Source organism: Diabrotica virgifera, chromosome 8 (genome assembly GCF_917563875.1).
Source record: "Diabrotica virgifera virgifera chromosome 8, PGI_DIABVI_V3a".
NCBI classification, from domain to species: Eukaryota; Metazoa; Arthropoda; class Insecta; order Coleoptera; family Chrysomelidae; genus Diabrotica; species Diabrotica virgifera.
In genome coordinates this window covers 211201954-211218086 of record NC_065450.1, presented here as the reverse complement: position 1 = coordinate 211218086, position 16133 = coordinate 211201954, and the positions used below count along the sequence as shown (strand labels likewise).

Below are 16133 nucleotides of genomic sequence, written 5' to 3'. Positions count from 1 at the left end.
AGGTTCCTAGGAGCTTCCTCATATTTCATATAGACAAATATAAGGTAAAAAGCTGATTGATATTCTATATCCACCGTGATAACGTACAAGACATGACTATCATTGGTGACATCAAAATTCACCATCATCAACATTATCTTGCAGCATCCCAAAAAGTCTTTCGCCAAAGTCTTTCCATGTGTCGCAGTCTAATGCTCTCCAATGTATTCCTCCAGCTTGGGTGATTTCATCTCTTTATCTTGTTATTTCATGATAAAGAGATTGTTATTATCTTGTTATTGGTCTTCCAATGTTTCTTTTGTTCCCGGTCTTCGTACCTCTGACACCAAAACGCCACAGTCAATTTTAAAATGTTTCTCTCAAAACAGTTTATAATATGAAGTGCGTCCTATGTTTCGTTATTTCAAGACCGGAGACAAAGCAATCCTTATATGAATAGTCGAAGCGAAGACGTAGGAGCCCAGAATACTCTGAGGAAATCCTACAGGAAGCTATTGAATCAGTAACAGCAGAGATGATAGCTGATGGTACCGTAATAATTGCTAATAATAATACAAAAGAAAATATGGTGCTTTATAAGAGGTTAAGAAACGAGGTAATGGAACTAAAAAACCCGAAACATCTAGAAAAGGATGGACAGACTATCTCAAGAACCATTGACTGATGGGATACCAAATGAATTGCTAATCGAGTGTGGAGCAGCCATGAGTTAACAACTAAAAGCATTAACAAAATTACAAAACACAATAAAATACCAGAAAAATGGAGAACTAGCGAACTACTCATGCTATTCACAAAATGCTATAAAAAAAACAGAAAAGCAAAAGTCTAGCAGATGAACAAGTTTTTTGTACTGGAAGATCGTGTACAGATGCAGTATTCGTCATAAAGCAAATTATCAAGAGATCATTATTGTATAATAGACCAGTGGTAGAATAAGATAAACCAATAGCTTCCGTACGAAGCGAAGGTGGAAGAGGATGCCGAAAGTAAGAAGAAACTACTGCATTAAGTATCCTCTATAGATATCTTACGAAAACCACTCATCATGACAAGTAAAATCACCAATGGTGCTTCCTGGTGCTTCTTAAGTGAAGCTACGCTACGAAGTAAGTCCGTAGGAGGAAGTAACTCTCCCCAACAATGTGGCATGACATTTATTATACATATTATTTATCTTTATCTTGTTATTTCGTGATAAAGAGATTGTTATTATCTTGTTATTGGTCTTCCAATGTTTCTTTTGTTGTTCTCGGTCTTCGTACTTTTGAGACCAAAACGCCACAGTCAATTTTAAAATGTTTATCTTAAAACAGTTTATAATATGAAGTGCGTCCTATGTTTCGTTATTTCAAGACCAGAGACAAAGCAATCATTATATGAATAGTCTAAGCGAAGACGTAGGAGCCCAGAATACACTGAGGAAATCCTACAGGAAGCTATTGAATCAGTAACAGCAAAGATGATAGCTGATGGTACCGTAATAATTGCTAATAATAATAGAAAAGAAAATATGGTGCTTTATAAGAGGTTAAGAAACGAGGTAATGGAACTAAAAAACCCGAAACATCTAGTAAAGGATGGACAGACTATCTCAAGAACCATTGACTGATGGGATACCAAATGAATTGCTAATCGAGTGTGGAGCAGCCATGAGTTAACAACTAAAAGCATTAACAAAATTACAAAACACAATAATATACCAGAAAAATGGAGAACTAGCGAACTACTCGTGCTATTCACAAAATGCTATAAAAGAAAAACAGAAAAGCAAAAGTCTAGCAGATGAACAAGTTTTTTGTACTGGAAGATCGTGTACAGATGAAGTATTCGTCATAAAGCAAATTATCGAGTGATCATTATTGTATAATAGACCAGTGGTAGAATAAGATGCACCAATAGCTTCCGTACGAAGCGAAGGTGGAAGAGGATGCCGAAAGTAAGAAGAAACTACTGCATTAAATATCCTCAATAGATATCTTACGAAAACCACTCATCATGGCAAGTAAAATCACCAATGGTGCTTCCTGGTGTTCCTGGTGCTTCTTAAGTGAAGCTACGCTACGAAGTAAGTCCGTAGGAGGAAGTAACTCTCCCCAACAATGTGGCATGACATTTATTATACATAAGATAGGCCATTGATAAATCAACAGAAATCTTCCCCGTTACTGCGAAAGAATAGCGCTCATACACTTAAAACTAAAAACGAGATACTCAACCATATGCACTCTCACATGCACTCACAGCAGATAAAGCCAACCACTCCACTTACCTTCACCCCAGCTGTCTCACCAGAGAGAGAGAGAGAGAGAGAGAGAGAGAGAGAGAGAGAGAGAGAGAGAGAGAGAGAGAGAGAGAGAGAGAGAGAGAAGAAAGTAGGAAACGAAAAAATGGATTACTGCATACATTTTGTATCTTATGGTGGACAGAAGAAAACATAAAAATAATTCACACATATGGCGATAATATAGTGTCAAGAATTTACAAAGCTAGTAGACCAATAATGACGTATGCATCATAAACAAGACCAGACACAGCCATAACAAAAAGGTTATTGGAAAGCGGAGATGATAATGGTAATAACCTTCTAACAGAAAGGAGAAAGAAGAAAAAACGACTACACAAATATTTTTTTCTGATTTCTCACAGCAGTAAAATGTATTTTGAATTAATTAAATTATATACATTCTTCTTTTTTGTCAATTTAATTAAAAAAAATTTGGCCACCCTGTATAAATAATTATGTTATTGTTTATATTATTGAATAGAGAATTGAATATCCTTTCAAATGAGCTAGCACAATACCCCTATTCTCATTTAAAAAATCATCGATTACGTCCTCACGCCTAGATGGATGACGTCACTAGTATGATATATATGCCAAAAATCACAATTTAAAAATAAAAATCGACCTGTTTCGGGAGTTTTCCTTGAATTCGCCAGCTTACGAAATACCAAATTCCTTTCATTCGCACCATACTGTAAAAATAAAATTAATTTTGTAAAAAACACACACGTTTGTTATCCAGGTTAAACTCTTTATCAGTCTGTCTTCGCCCACAGAGATACATTCCATAAAAATCCTAGTTAAAACCGTTGCTACGACAGAATGGCACGAAAGTGGCAAACTCTAAGTACAAAATTGACTCTATTAAATTTTCAGAGGCGCTTTTGGCCTGTGGCATAATTTAATTTTGGGAATTTTAGGTTTTCCGCGTGTTCTTTAAAATGGCGCCATAAATACTCGGCGGGGATTCCATTTGTTCGCAGAAATGCTCTTAAACGTTTTTTTACATGATTTATCTGTTTGTTTTGTGATAGATTATTAAATTTTTCGGTGTGTTTTTTCCTCTTCTCTGCAATTTTTACATAGTGGTCCAATAATTTTCTGCGTAAATATTTAATTTTATTTATTGTGTTTGAAAAATGTTTCGATTAAATATTAGATTTTGATTTTGTAGTATGTAGTAGAGGAACACCCATTTATAGATCTTTAAAAACCTTATGAAAATTTAATTGAGACCTCCCTATATAAACGGTCTTCGTACTCAATTCATCGATCACCTTTATACCAAAGTATCGAACCGGTTTTTTAGGGTTTTTCAAAAGTTTTCTTTGTCGGCACACGTATACTATAGATACATCTACAACGTATCTCGCATTGAAAAATAATATTGGGATGGCTGGGAAATAGCCTCGAATTGCCCGATCACAAGTTTAGTGTCGTAACCAGTACACCATTTCGGCGATAGGGGTTTGGTGGTTTATAACGTTTAACGTATAATCGAGAAACATTACGTGCTAGTTCATACATTCCATTTATAAAAAATACTTCAAAAAACCTCCTGGTACGTGAATAAAAAACGCCTAAACGCGGTAAAAATTAGTGGCGCATACAATATTCCAGCTACAAAAGAGGTGATATAAAAATACATTTTTGCGCCACGTAATATTCATGTCAGCTTTTTGTAGCGGGAATATTGTGTGAGCCACTCACTTTTACCGCTATTAGCGGATTTTTATTTATTCTTGTTTAATTGACAGCTCCCTATATAACCGATCTTCGTATTCATCGAGCTCCTTTATACCAAAATATCGAACCGTTTTTTAAGGTTTTTCAGAAGTTTTCTTTGTCGGCACACGTATACTATAGATACATCTACGACGTATCTCGCATCTGTAGTTGTCAGCGTGAAATTTTTTATCAAAGCCGAGAAAGTAAAACACTCATTTTCCAAACAATCCCACCTACCTAAATGCATATTTGCATTTTAGTCAATATATGGCAGAGGGTACCTATAGCCTCACTAAAGGTCGCCTAAGTTCTTTTGCGGTTTGTACGATAGCGACGCGAGCAATACCATCTTCACCGAAAATTGTAAGGGATTCTTTGTCTCATTAGGAATTAATACTGGTGTACCTATATTAGGATTACCCTCATTTTTATGCCACTTTGTGCATTGATAAAGAGTATGTAAATTTTCTCTGCTCCATCTTCGCCAAAAGTCTGCATGTAATCCGTTTTAGTAATTGCTAATGATTTAGATACAAACAAGCATACATTTGGGAAATGTACCGATAGAAAGGGTTGATAAATACAAATACCTAGGAACCTGGATTTCAGAGAAAAATGATCAAACAACAGAAATAAGGACCAGGATAGAAATAGCAAGAAATGCGTTTGTAAAAATGAAAACAGTTCTCTGCAACAAAGACCTTAGCTTAGAACTGAGAGCAAGAGCTTTGAGATGCTACGTGTTCTCGATACTACAATATGGACTTGAAAGCTGGACATTAAAGCAAGAACACATAAATAAGCTACAGTCATTTGAAATGTGGTGTTACAGAAGAATGCTTAGAATAGCATGGACACAGAGGAAAACGAACACGGAAGTACTGCGAGAAATGGGTAAAGAATGCGAAATAATAAACACAATAAAAATAAGAAAGTTACAATATCTGGGACACGTAATGAGGGGACCGCGATATGAAATGCTAAGACTGATAATACAGGGAAAGATAAGAGGCGGAAGGAGTATAGGAAGAAGGAGAGTGTCATGGTTAAAGCATTTAAGGGACTGGTTTAGATGCAATTCTATAGAACTCTTTAGAGCAGCGGTGGATAGAGTAAACATAGTGATGATGATATCCAACCTCCGATTAGGAGACGGCACTTGAAGAGGAAGAATGATTTAGTCGATTTAAACGAAATTTTGCTTAGACCAGATTTATATAGAAAATTTTGAAATAATAGAGAAACACGCATTTATAGATATTTAAAAAGCGTATGAAAATTTAATTGATAGCTCCCTATATAACCGATCTTTGTATTCGATTCATCGAGCACCTTTATACCAAAGTATCGAACCGTTTTTTAGGGTTTTTCAGAAGTTTTCTTTGTCGGCACACGTATACTATAGATACATCTACAACGTATCTCGCATCTGCAATTGCCAGCGTGGAATTTTTTATCAAAGCTGAGAAAGTAAAACACTAATTTTCCTAATAATCCCACCCACCTAAATGCATATTTGCATTTTAGTCAATATATGGCAGAGGGTACCTATAACCTCACTAAAATTAGCTTAAGTTCTTTTGCGGTTTGTACGATAGCGACGCGAGCAATATCATCTTTACCGAAAATTGTAAGGGATGCTTTGTCTCATTGGGAATTAATACTGGTGTACCTATATGTGGTGTGCGTTGATAAAGAGTATGTAAATATACTCTGCTCGATCTTCGTCAAAAGTCTGCATGTAATCGTTGTAGTAATTGCTAACGATTTAGTCGATTTAAACGAAATTTTGCTTAGAACTAGTAAATTTACAAATAATAGAGAAACACCCATTTATAGATCTTTAAAGAGCGTATGAAAATTTAATTGACAGCTCCCTATATAAACGGTCTTCGTACTCAATTCATCGAGCACCTTTATACCAAAGTATCGAACCGGTTTTTTAGGGTTTTTCAGAAGTTTTCTTTGTCGGCACACGTATACTATAGATACTTACATCTACAACGTATCTCGCATCTGCAATTGCCAGCGTGGAGTTTTTTATCAAAGCTGAGAAAGTAAAACACTCATTTTCGCTAGAACGCGTCTCCTCCGAAAATCAAGTCGTATTTTATACACTCCACGAACCGGAGTTTCCTCTTTTACTTTTTCCATTTTCTCGGAAAAGCTATACAGAACACACTTTTCACGGCAAATAAACTGCACGAGGCGACGTTTTTTTAACAGATTTAAGAACACGATCCTGCATAAAATTTCGTTTAGAGGTAGTATAAGGGGTTAGGTACTGTTTTAGGGGTGAAACAAAAGGTGTTACTTCAGTCATACATCGTTTTTTTTTAGTGAGATTTGACGACGGTGTTGTAAGGATGAGGCAACCATTTTCTTTCACTTCTAATAGAAATATATTAGTCATTTTATTTTCAAGAAGCAAAAAAGTTGCTCTAGACCATCAGACGGTTGGATAAATCGTGTATTATCTTATTTTTTTTAATTTCTTCGAAATATTGTTATCAATGACAATTTCACTATGCGGATACTTCAAAAGATTTGCTAAATTTTGTATCAAACAATTTGCAAAAAAAGAATTGAAAAATTCAATTTTTTTCTGTTTTTTGTAGCTATACCTCGGCAGCGACGTATTTCAAAAAATTTAATCAAAAAACTTTTTTATCTTCACAAAATTTTTGTAAAATTCACAGCCGCCAAGATATAGCAACGAAAAAGAGGAAAATATGGACATTAAAAAATTTTTTACAAATTGTTTAATAAAAAATTTAACCCTGGTTTTGAAGCATCCGCATAGCGAAATTATCATTTCTGATATTTAGAAGTGATTAAAGAAAAAAATAGGATCATTTATACATAAATAAATAAAAACAAATATCACTTTTGGTGATTTATTACATAACAATTATACATGTGTCATGGACACTTTCAGTACTAATATACAGTGCTAGTCAAAAGTCCGTACCCCCCCTCGTATCTTTTGAACGGTTATACCTATAATACTGAAATCTGGAGGGAGGAAATAAACGGACGTAAGCTTCTTAATTAGTCATGACAGGTGACGTAATATTGACACATGACGTTACAGAGCCACTGTGACCGATAATTTTAAATGGGACCTTATGGCAAGTGATACCTCGTTTGAAAGGTATTCAAAATACCTATTCAGGCATACTAATTTTTTTGGGTTTTAGTTGATTTTGATTTTGGTGAATAAATTAAATAAATATAATATTGTAGTTTCGCATTTAAATAATAAAAATTCAAATGTCCGCCTATGGTTTTTTTGTCAAAAAAGTTGACGTTTTTCAATTCTCTAGTAGTTTTTACGTCAACGTCAACCTTTTTGACAAGCAATCATATGCGGAATTTTGAATTTTTATTAATTAAATTCGAAACTACAATTTTATATTTATTTCATTTATTCATCAAAATTAGCTTAAACTCAAGCAAAATTAGTATGACTGAATAGGTTTTTTCAATACCTTTTAAACGAGGTATCACTTGCCATAATGTCCCATTTAAAATTATCTGTCACAGTGGCGCTGTAAAGTCATCTGTCATAATTACGTCACCTGTCATAACCAGTTAAGAAGCTTACGTTCGTTTATTTCCTCCCTCCAAATTTCACTATTATATGTATAACCGTTCAAAAGATACAAGGGGGGTACGGACTTTTGACTAGCACTGTATAAACAGAAAAAAACATCTTGACTCATCCTGACCCCCCATCATTAGTTTGTTCTTTTAAAATCCCTCTCCCACATACACAAATCTTTATGTTATATTTTTATACACACCCCTTTGTTGTTGTTCCCTAATAAAACCATTTGTTTTTGTCCGGCAGTACGAAAAGACTTGAAATTGCGGCTGCAGTTCAGGTTTTTTAATCACAGAAAAACACCCTTAATTAAGTGAAGGTACCTATAGAAACATTTCAGCATAACATTACGATGTTCTCCACATTTGTCGATAGGTGGATCTCTAGGCCAGGATAATAAGGTAAAAATATACCCTGTTCGTGACACTTCAACAGCCAGGGTAGTGAAGCATTTTTTCGACAGGTAATTACCTATAAGAACAAATTGTAACTCTTTCCTGCGTAAGATCTGGCGGCCATTTTTATTTATAAACAATTTTGTGTCAAAAAACGGTCTTTTTAATTTTTTTATAAATCAATGGAAAACAGTGAAACTAATGGTGCTTTTAATACAAACATCTTCGAGAGCATGGAAAAAGCTTTAAAATGACGTATTATAAAGGTTGATATACTTATTTATTGTTAATATAATGGCGATAAAAGGTCAAAATTGCAAAAAAAAATTATTTCGCAATAACTATTGTTAAAATTAGTATACTACTTTGAAATTTTTGTCAAATGAGGGTTCTTTGTACTTCATATATGACAAAAATTTCAAAGCGATTCATTCAATTCATTCAATAACATAAGTCAAAAAAAAATAATGTTAACCATTTTACAGATGTCAAATGAAACAACATGAGCTAAACTTTTAAATTGGTTTAAAAAAGTGAATAAAAATGCGTTTATTTGTAATAAATAATTATGAAAAAAGTATCGTCAACTGTTCCTTATAAACTTTTTAAATAACTTTTTTCAAAAAAATGTTTTAGGTGCACAACTACCAAGTATTGTTATGTACCTAATAATTGATAAAAAATTTTAATTAATATACATAATTTATTATATAAAAAATACAAAGTTTATAAGGAAAAATTGACGATACTTTTGCATAATTATTTATTACTGATAGACGCATTTTTTATTCACTTTTGTTAAACCAATTTGAAAGTTTAGCTCATGCTAAACATGCTAAACATGGCACCTGTAGAATGGTTCTAATATTATTTTTTTCTGGCTTATGGTATTGCAAAAAAAGCTCTCGGGGATAAACAATTTGAATAAAATTTAAACAATTGAATGAATCGCTTTGAAATTTTTGTCATATATCTATTAAGCACCAAAGAACCCTCATTTAACAAAATTTTCAAAGCTGTACACTAATTTTAACAATAGTTATTGCGAAATGATTTTTTTTTGCAATTTCGACCTTTTTTCGCAATTATATTAACAACAAATGGGTATATCAACCTTTATAATACTAGACTAAGAGCCGCTATAGGTGAAATTTCTTAATCATTTTAGGCACGATGGGACCCTATAACTTAAATTTTAAATAGTAGAACCTAAAAGGAAAGGTTTGAACACTGTGCCGTCACTTTTCAGTGGCACATGCGTCGACAGTGGCGCATCAAACTTTCCACTTATGGACGGGATAAATAAATTAAAAGGTCTTACTAAACAGTAAAACAGTAAAAGGCCTTACTAACAGAGTTCAATTTTTTTATTTTTTTTTTATTTCTACGTGATTAACACATAAGATTCAGCGTAATTTTAACCCACCACCCCCTTCCCCCTGCCCCCACCATCAAAAACTTCATTTTTCGTTTTTATTTTTTTTTTGCTATGATGAAATCAATTTTAAGATTTCAAAAAATTCACACGCATAGCTGAGGCTTTTATAATACACGTCTATTTTTCATAGACCCGTAGGTAGTGTGTACATAACCTCAAAAAATTAAAAAAAAAAAAATTTTTGAAAAAAGCGTATAACTTTTTTTGGGGAATAGTTGCAGATCTAATTTTTTCTTAATCTTATGTGTTTTATCAAACACTATATTTTTAATTTTTTTCAGATTTTTCCATAAGGCTTGCCACCTTCAAGAATCCGAAAAACTGCTTTTTGGGGGGTTTTGGGGGATTTTCCCTATTTTATAGACTTCATAATATATCAAATTAATTTCGATTTTATAGGTTATATGTAACTTGAAGTAACTGAGTCCTTTAGAATATTTAAAAATGGGAGAAACACGTTAAAACCCCCAAAACCCCCTTAAAAAACAGTTTTTTAGATTTTTGAAGGTGACTAGCGTTACAGAAAAATCTGAAAAAAATTGAAATTATAGTGTTTGATAAAGTACACAAGATTAAGAAAAAATTAGATGTGCAGCTATCCCCAAAAAAAAGTTATATACTTTTTTCCAAAAAAAGAATTTTAAAAATTTTTTGAAGTTATGTAAACTAAACCTGTAGGTCTATAAAAAATAGACGTGTTTTATAAAAGCCTTAACTATGCGTGTGAATTTTTTGAAACTTTAAAATTGATTGCATCCCACAAAAAAAATAAAATCGAAAAATAAAGTTTTTGATGGTGGGGGCAGGGGGAGGGGTGTGGTGGGTTAAAATTACGATGAATCGTATGTATCAATCACATAGAACTTAAATAAATGAAAAAAATTGAATTCTGGTAGTGAGCGAAGGTATTTTTTAATTTATGTATCCCGTCCATAAGTGGAAAGTTTGATGCGCCACTGTCGACGCATGTGCCACTGAAAAGTGACGGCACAGTGTTCAAACCTTTTCTTTTAGGTTCTACTATTTAAGTTATAAGGTCCCATCGTGCCTAAAATGATTAAGAAATTTCACCTATAGCGGCTCTTAGTCTATACGTCCTTTTAAAGCTTTTTCCATGCTGTCGAAGATTTTTGTACTAAAAAACCATAAATTTCACTGTTTCCACTGATTTGAAAAAAAAAAAGGAAAAAAGGCCGTCTTTTGACACTAAATTGTTTATAAATAAAAATGGCTGCCATATCCTACGCAGGAAATAGTTACAATTTGTTCTTATAGGTATTACCTGTCGAAAAAATGCTTCACCCTGGCTGTTGAAGTGTCATGGAAAAAACCTTGTTACCCTGGACTACTCGTTTCTTCGGGATCTGGTGCAAATGTGGTGAATATTGTACGAAGCTATTATCGTTTGAGTTGACGCAAGCTCTTCAATGCTTAACTAACATATACAGGGTGATATTACAACGCTGGTACGGTGATTTTGTACAAAAATAAGAATCTTTTGGTATACGTATACTATAACAGGATAGTAAATATATTTTGATCGGTATGGTTGTTAATATATACAAAATAAGGCAAGTTTGACAGAATAAAGTTCACTGGGAGAACGACTGATGTTATTATCAAGTTCTTTGGTAGAAACACTCAAAAATAAATTTTGTAAAAATTGGAACTGTACAGGATATCAGACACTAGAGTGACACTATCACTCAATGAGACTCAGAAATAAAAATTAGCAAAAATTTAACCTTACATACCAACAGAGTCTCCTTTTAAAGCTGTAGCTACACTTCTACTTACTATTACTTCAGGCGAGACTCGTTGATCTCTAGCACTAGGTCGTAAGAAATTTGTACTATACCTTTCTTTCCACCAGTCCACCAATCCACCAGAAAGACACCAGTTTCCTTATTGATTGGTAGCCATTCGACATACTAGATTCTGCTGAATAACATTTTAATGTTCTTTGTCGTTCACCCTTCAAGTCCATTCTGTTGAATGTAGCGCATTTTGTATATATTATTTAGAAATGTTGAAATCTTTACTCAAAAACGTAGTAATAATACACCCTGTATAGTTGTAATCGATGTTTGATTTACAAAATATGAAGAACAGCTAACATGCTTCAAATAATAATAGATGGATTTTTATTTATATGTAGTAGTAATAACACCATAATATGATATTTTAAACCATGATTCTCTCTATATAAGTATGTTTTCAACTCTGTAGAAAATCCCAAAGTGTTTAAAAAGTTCTTAAAACCTCTCTATCAAAGCTCTATCAAAAAAAGTAACACAGATGCACGAAAAGAAGTAATTCACTTCGATAATATCTCAAGACGTTTATCGTGAAATAATACATCCAAAAACACAACATAAAAAACTTATTTTTAATCTACAGCTTAAAGTTTTAATTTAATTTATATAAATAATATGAGGTTGACGAGTTATAGTTTTATGGCAGTTTCCTCTAGGTCACTCTTAATACCTATAGGAAATATCAAAAAATTTACATTTTTTTATAGAGATCTGTGCTTTTTTGCATAAAAAACATAAGTGCATGTCATTTCTGACTATAAGTCGGTTCTTCATCAACATGTTTCTATCTTTAATAGGCCTCATCAGATAGTGATACAGAACACAGGACTGCAGAGGGAAAGACAGTGGCTCGTATGAATAAAAATGAGCATGTAGTTTATTCTCCAAATGTTGGAGTACATACTCCACTCTACGAGTTTAAAAATTGAGAGTATATACTCTTATGTACTGTGAGTAGAAACTCATCACATCAACATATTTGTATTTATATGAAATGGAGTATAAACTTATACTTTATGCTCATACCCATGAGAACATACTTTGAGTTTATACTCCGTTTTTTATTCATACTACTCAATATTTAACAATAAAACACTGAAAACTTTTTTTTTCAAAATTTATTATATAAGCGAAAAATGTCGCAAAAATAAGCAGTTTTTATGAAATAAGCAAGGTTCAAGAAAAAAAAAATGTGTAAGTAAACATGGATATAATGGAAATGTGAATAAAGGACATTAACATTAAATCACATTTATTTTTAATTATCGTATTATTAACAATAAATAAAAAATTACCAAAGTGCTAAGCTATAATATAATAAAAAAGAATCGAAAAATAGTTAACATATTAATATATTTTTTATTCATGGCCATTAGCATAAAACAATTAACAATAATGTTTTTAAAAATTTTCTTGTAAAAAGCTATGTCTTCTATCTGTATACATATATTTATACGTTTATATGTAGAAAAAGTTGCAGATGTGATTGGTGAGTATTTAAATTTAGACAAATGTACCGGTACTATTTTACAACAATATAATAATTTTGGGCTGTCTGCAGACAAATATTAGTTTATTACATGTCAGGTATTACGATGGGTTTTCCCGTTTATCTCCTAAAGGGATTAAAATTCTTGTGGTTTATTGAATTATTAGAGTTTTATAGCTCTGTATACTTCATAGAATTTTGCGTAAGACAGGAAGTAACGTGAAATTTCACTATAGTTTATCATACGAAGTAAAATAAACAAAGATAAGCAACATATCTTTAAAACAAGCATTTTTACTAAAAAACCTAATTATAAGCAAAAAAAAAGCAAAATACTTATAGTCCGGACTTTAATTATAACTTAATGTCACTGCAGCTGTTTCGGCAGAGTGAATTTCTCAAGTAATTTATTTTACTATGTGTTTGCATTTTAATGTCTCTAACTGAATAGGTTGAGGAGTGGGGAGCTGTTTGTTTCAAGTTGATCATTCCGAATTAAATCTGTATTTTTTACTTTACTTATTTCCATAGATGCAAATAAAGATAGCTTAAGGCCTTTATTCTGAATATGAAGAATTTGAAACTGTTCATTAAAAGAATGATTATGATCTAGAAGGTGAAGTGCGTATGTAGAATATGTTTCTCTATTGTTGAAAGCCCTTTTATGTTCTGCTATCCGTTTGTCAAAGGTTCTGCTAGTTTGACCGATGTAAGTTTTTGGACAGTAACCACATACGAGTTTGTAAACTGGCAGAAACAAACGGATAGCAGAGCACAAAAGGACTTTCAACAATAGAAAAACAGATTCTACGTACGCACTTCACTTTCTAGAACATAATCATTCTTTTATTAATGGTTGGTTGATCATATTCCGAATGACCAGTAAGACAAACTGCTCCCCACTTCTTAACCTATTCAGTTAGGGACTTTAAAATGCAGAGATATACTAAAACAAATCACTTGAGAAAGTCACTCTGCCGAAACAGCTGTATTGACGTTAAAGTTTGTGTACATTTAGAAAACAAAAGATATTACCTTCCACACGTATATAGAATAATATAGATATATAAAAAATGGATGCAGCATAAATATCTAAGATAAAATAGCACTACCGTTTGAAAAATATAAAGGTTTAAATAAGGGTTGTTGCTTCTTTTCTATCCTGTTTAAAATGCGCGTCTAAAAAACCCTAGAGAGGTTTCAAAAATGTAGAAGTCACATTTGAAAAATATCAATACCTATTCTATTACCCATTCTATTTTCCATTACGACAAAGCAACACGCATATCTTCGCAATACGTGATACCTCCACATATGACTAAAACCTAAACATTCCAGATATTCATCGTTTCATATTATCCGGTATATATATTTTCCAGATTTATCCAGGCATTATTTCATGCGGGTACATGGGGTCTTTTTGAAATTATCATCATCAATTCCCGCGCGAAAGGCAGAGCCGAAATAAGGACAGTAGAAACTTCCGGTGGCTGTCAAAAACGTATAGATTTATATTATATACATGGAAGAACTACTTGTTGGCACGTTGTTGTCGAGGATTCTGCAAAAAATCGGTTGAATTGTGATTTTGGTATCTCCTTTTCGTATTTCTCCAAGAGTTTTGTCTATTGTTGTTCATTTGAAGTACTCCGGTGATTTTACTCTTCCTTTACTACATAGTTTTGTAACGGTTAAATAAACAAAAATACAATTAAATCGAATACTCGTAAATAAAATCGAAGAGGCTGCTGTTCGAAGTAGGTGAAGATGAAAATTGAACATTATCGGCTCTGAGATGGGTGAGGCAAAGGACGATCTATGGTCAATACCCAAAAAACTTGGGAATGACTGATCACTACTGAACATCACACAACAGGTAAAGCAAACTAATCCGAAATTCACATGTAAGACAACACAACTCCTCACAGGATACGACGGACACACTACAACAGATTTAGCATAAGGGAAACAGACTAAAAATGCGACTATTGCAAGGAACCAGAAGATCAACGACACATGATAAATGACTGTATAATACAACAGGGACAAACTGCAAGACAAACCCTAAGAAACAGACTAGCACAGAAACAAATGACATACCCGCTGACAAACATAAATACAAACGACAAGGAATTTACGCATTTGATCAATGAATAGGGGAACAAAAAATGATACTAGACGACGACGAAGACGGAATATCTATTTGTATAACAAGGGAGGAAAGTGATACTTTTCCTCCCGAGAATGAAGTTTACTGCCCGACGCGTAGCGGAGGGCAGTAATCATTCAAGGGAGGAAAAGGCACTTTACTCCCATGTTATACATATGGTTTTTCCACCTTCCTCAATAACAAGTCATTTTTTTCATTTTTACTTAATTTATTTATGTAACTAACCAACAAAATTTATTAGAACTAAAACTAACAAGTAGGTACGATATAACTGTCAACTGTCAAATATAAGTCAAATTATTAATGTAAACATTGTTAAATCAAAATAACAATTTACTGTTTTTTACCATTCTGCAAAATACAGGTTGTTTTATAAATAAACGATAAAATGTATAGATACTTACGTAATAGAAAATAGACATTGTACAGGGCGTCAATAAGTTATATTTCATGAATGAAATACCATGACGTCACTTTTACTTTTCCTCCCTAGGGAGGAAAAGTACAACTTTGCTCCCTACAATCAGGTCCGGAGAAGTATACTTTCGGTAGAGGTAGGTGGAAATAGTTATTTTCCTAACTAGTGCAGAGTTATTAACAATATTTTTTCTAGGGCCGTAAGTTTGGAAAAAAGCCACAACAAATAGAGTTATATCAATTTTCATTTAGAAGTGAATATACACAAATTAATACGTTCTTTGACAAGGTTGTCAAAACCAAACTTTCAATAAAATTGGTTACCATGACGACCATATTGGTTTCCATGACGACGATTAAAAACCATTGTCGTCTGATTTGACTTTTGATTATGTCAAAATATTTCTATTTCAACGAATTACTGCGTTAATTTCATTAAAACATGAACGCAATAAAATAAATTTGAAATAAATTAGTAAATAATATTAGTTTCCAGCACGCCGTGCGGGAAAGTGCAACTTTCGAAAACGAAATGCTTGCGGGGAAGCGGCTGTTTTAGCACGGCCGAAGAAAAATAAATAATCAAACAACAAACAAAACCCCTATCCTCCGTAAACAATGTTGAACCAAAATTGAAAGGACACTTCTTACAAGAAATTCCAGAATACAGTGAAAATACACTACCTAAACACTAAAAGACACTCAGAACCAGGCATGAAGACACTCAGAATCAGGAATGAAGACACTCAGAATCAGGCATCAGAAGTTGAAAATTGCGGAGATCT

At 33.0% G+C, this 16133-nt stretch overlaps 1 protein-coding gene across 8 annotated transcripts in view; it reads left to right on the top strand.

The window, feature by feature from the left end:
• The window catches only part of LOC114328837 (tropomodulin), a 386380-nt gene that overhangs the window by 290133 nt on the left and 80114 nt on the right, over positions 1 to 16133 (top strand). Inside the window, exon 8 of one of the 8 annotated variants that reach the window (XM_050657611.1) lies at positions 7869 to 7941. The exons of the other annotated variants lie outside the window; for them this stretch is intronic. Coding sequence (XP_050513568.1) covers positions 7869 to 7939 — 71 coding nt within the window. The 3' untranslated portion in view covers positions 7940 to 7941. The remainder of the gene's footprint in view (positions 1 to 7868; positions 7942 to 16133) is intronic. 8 annotated transcript variants of the gene reach the window in all.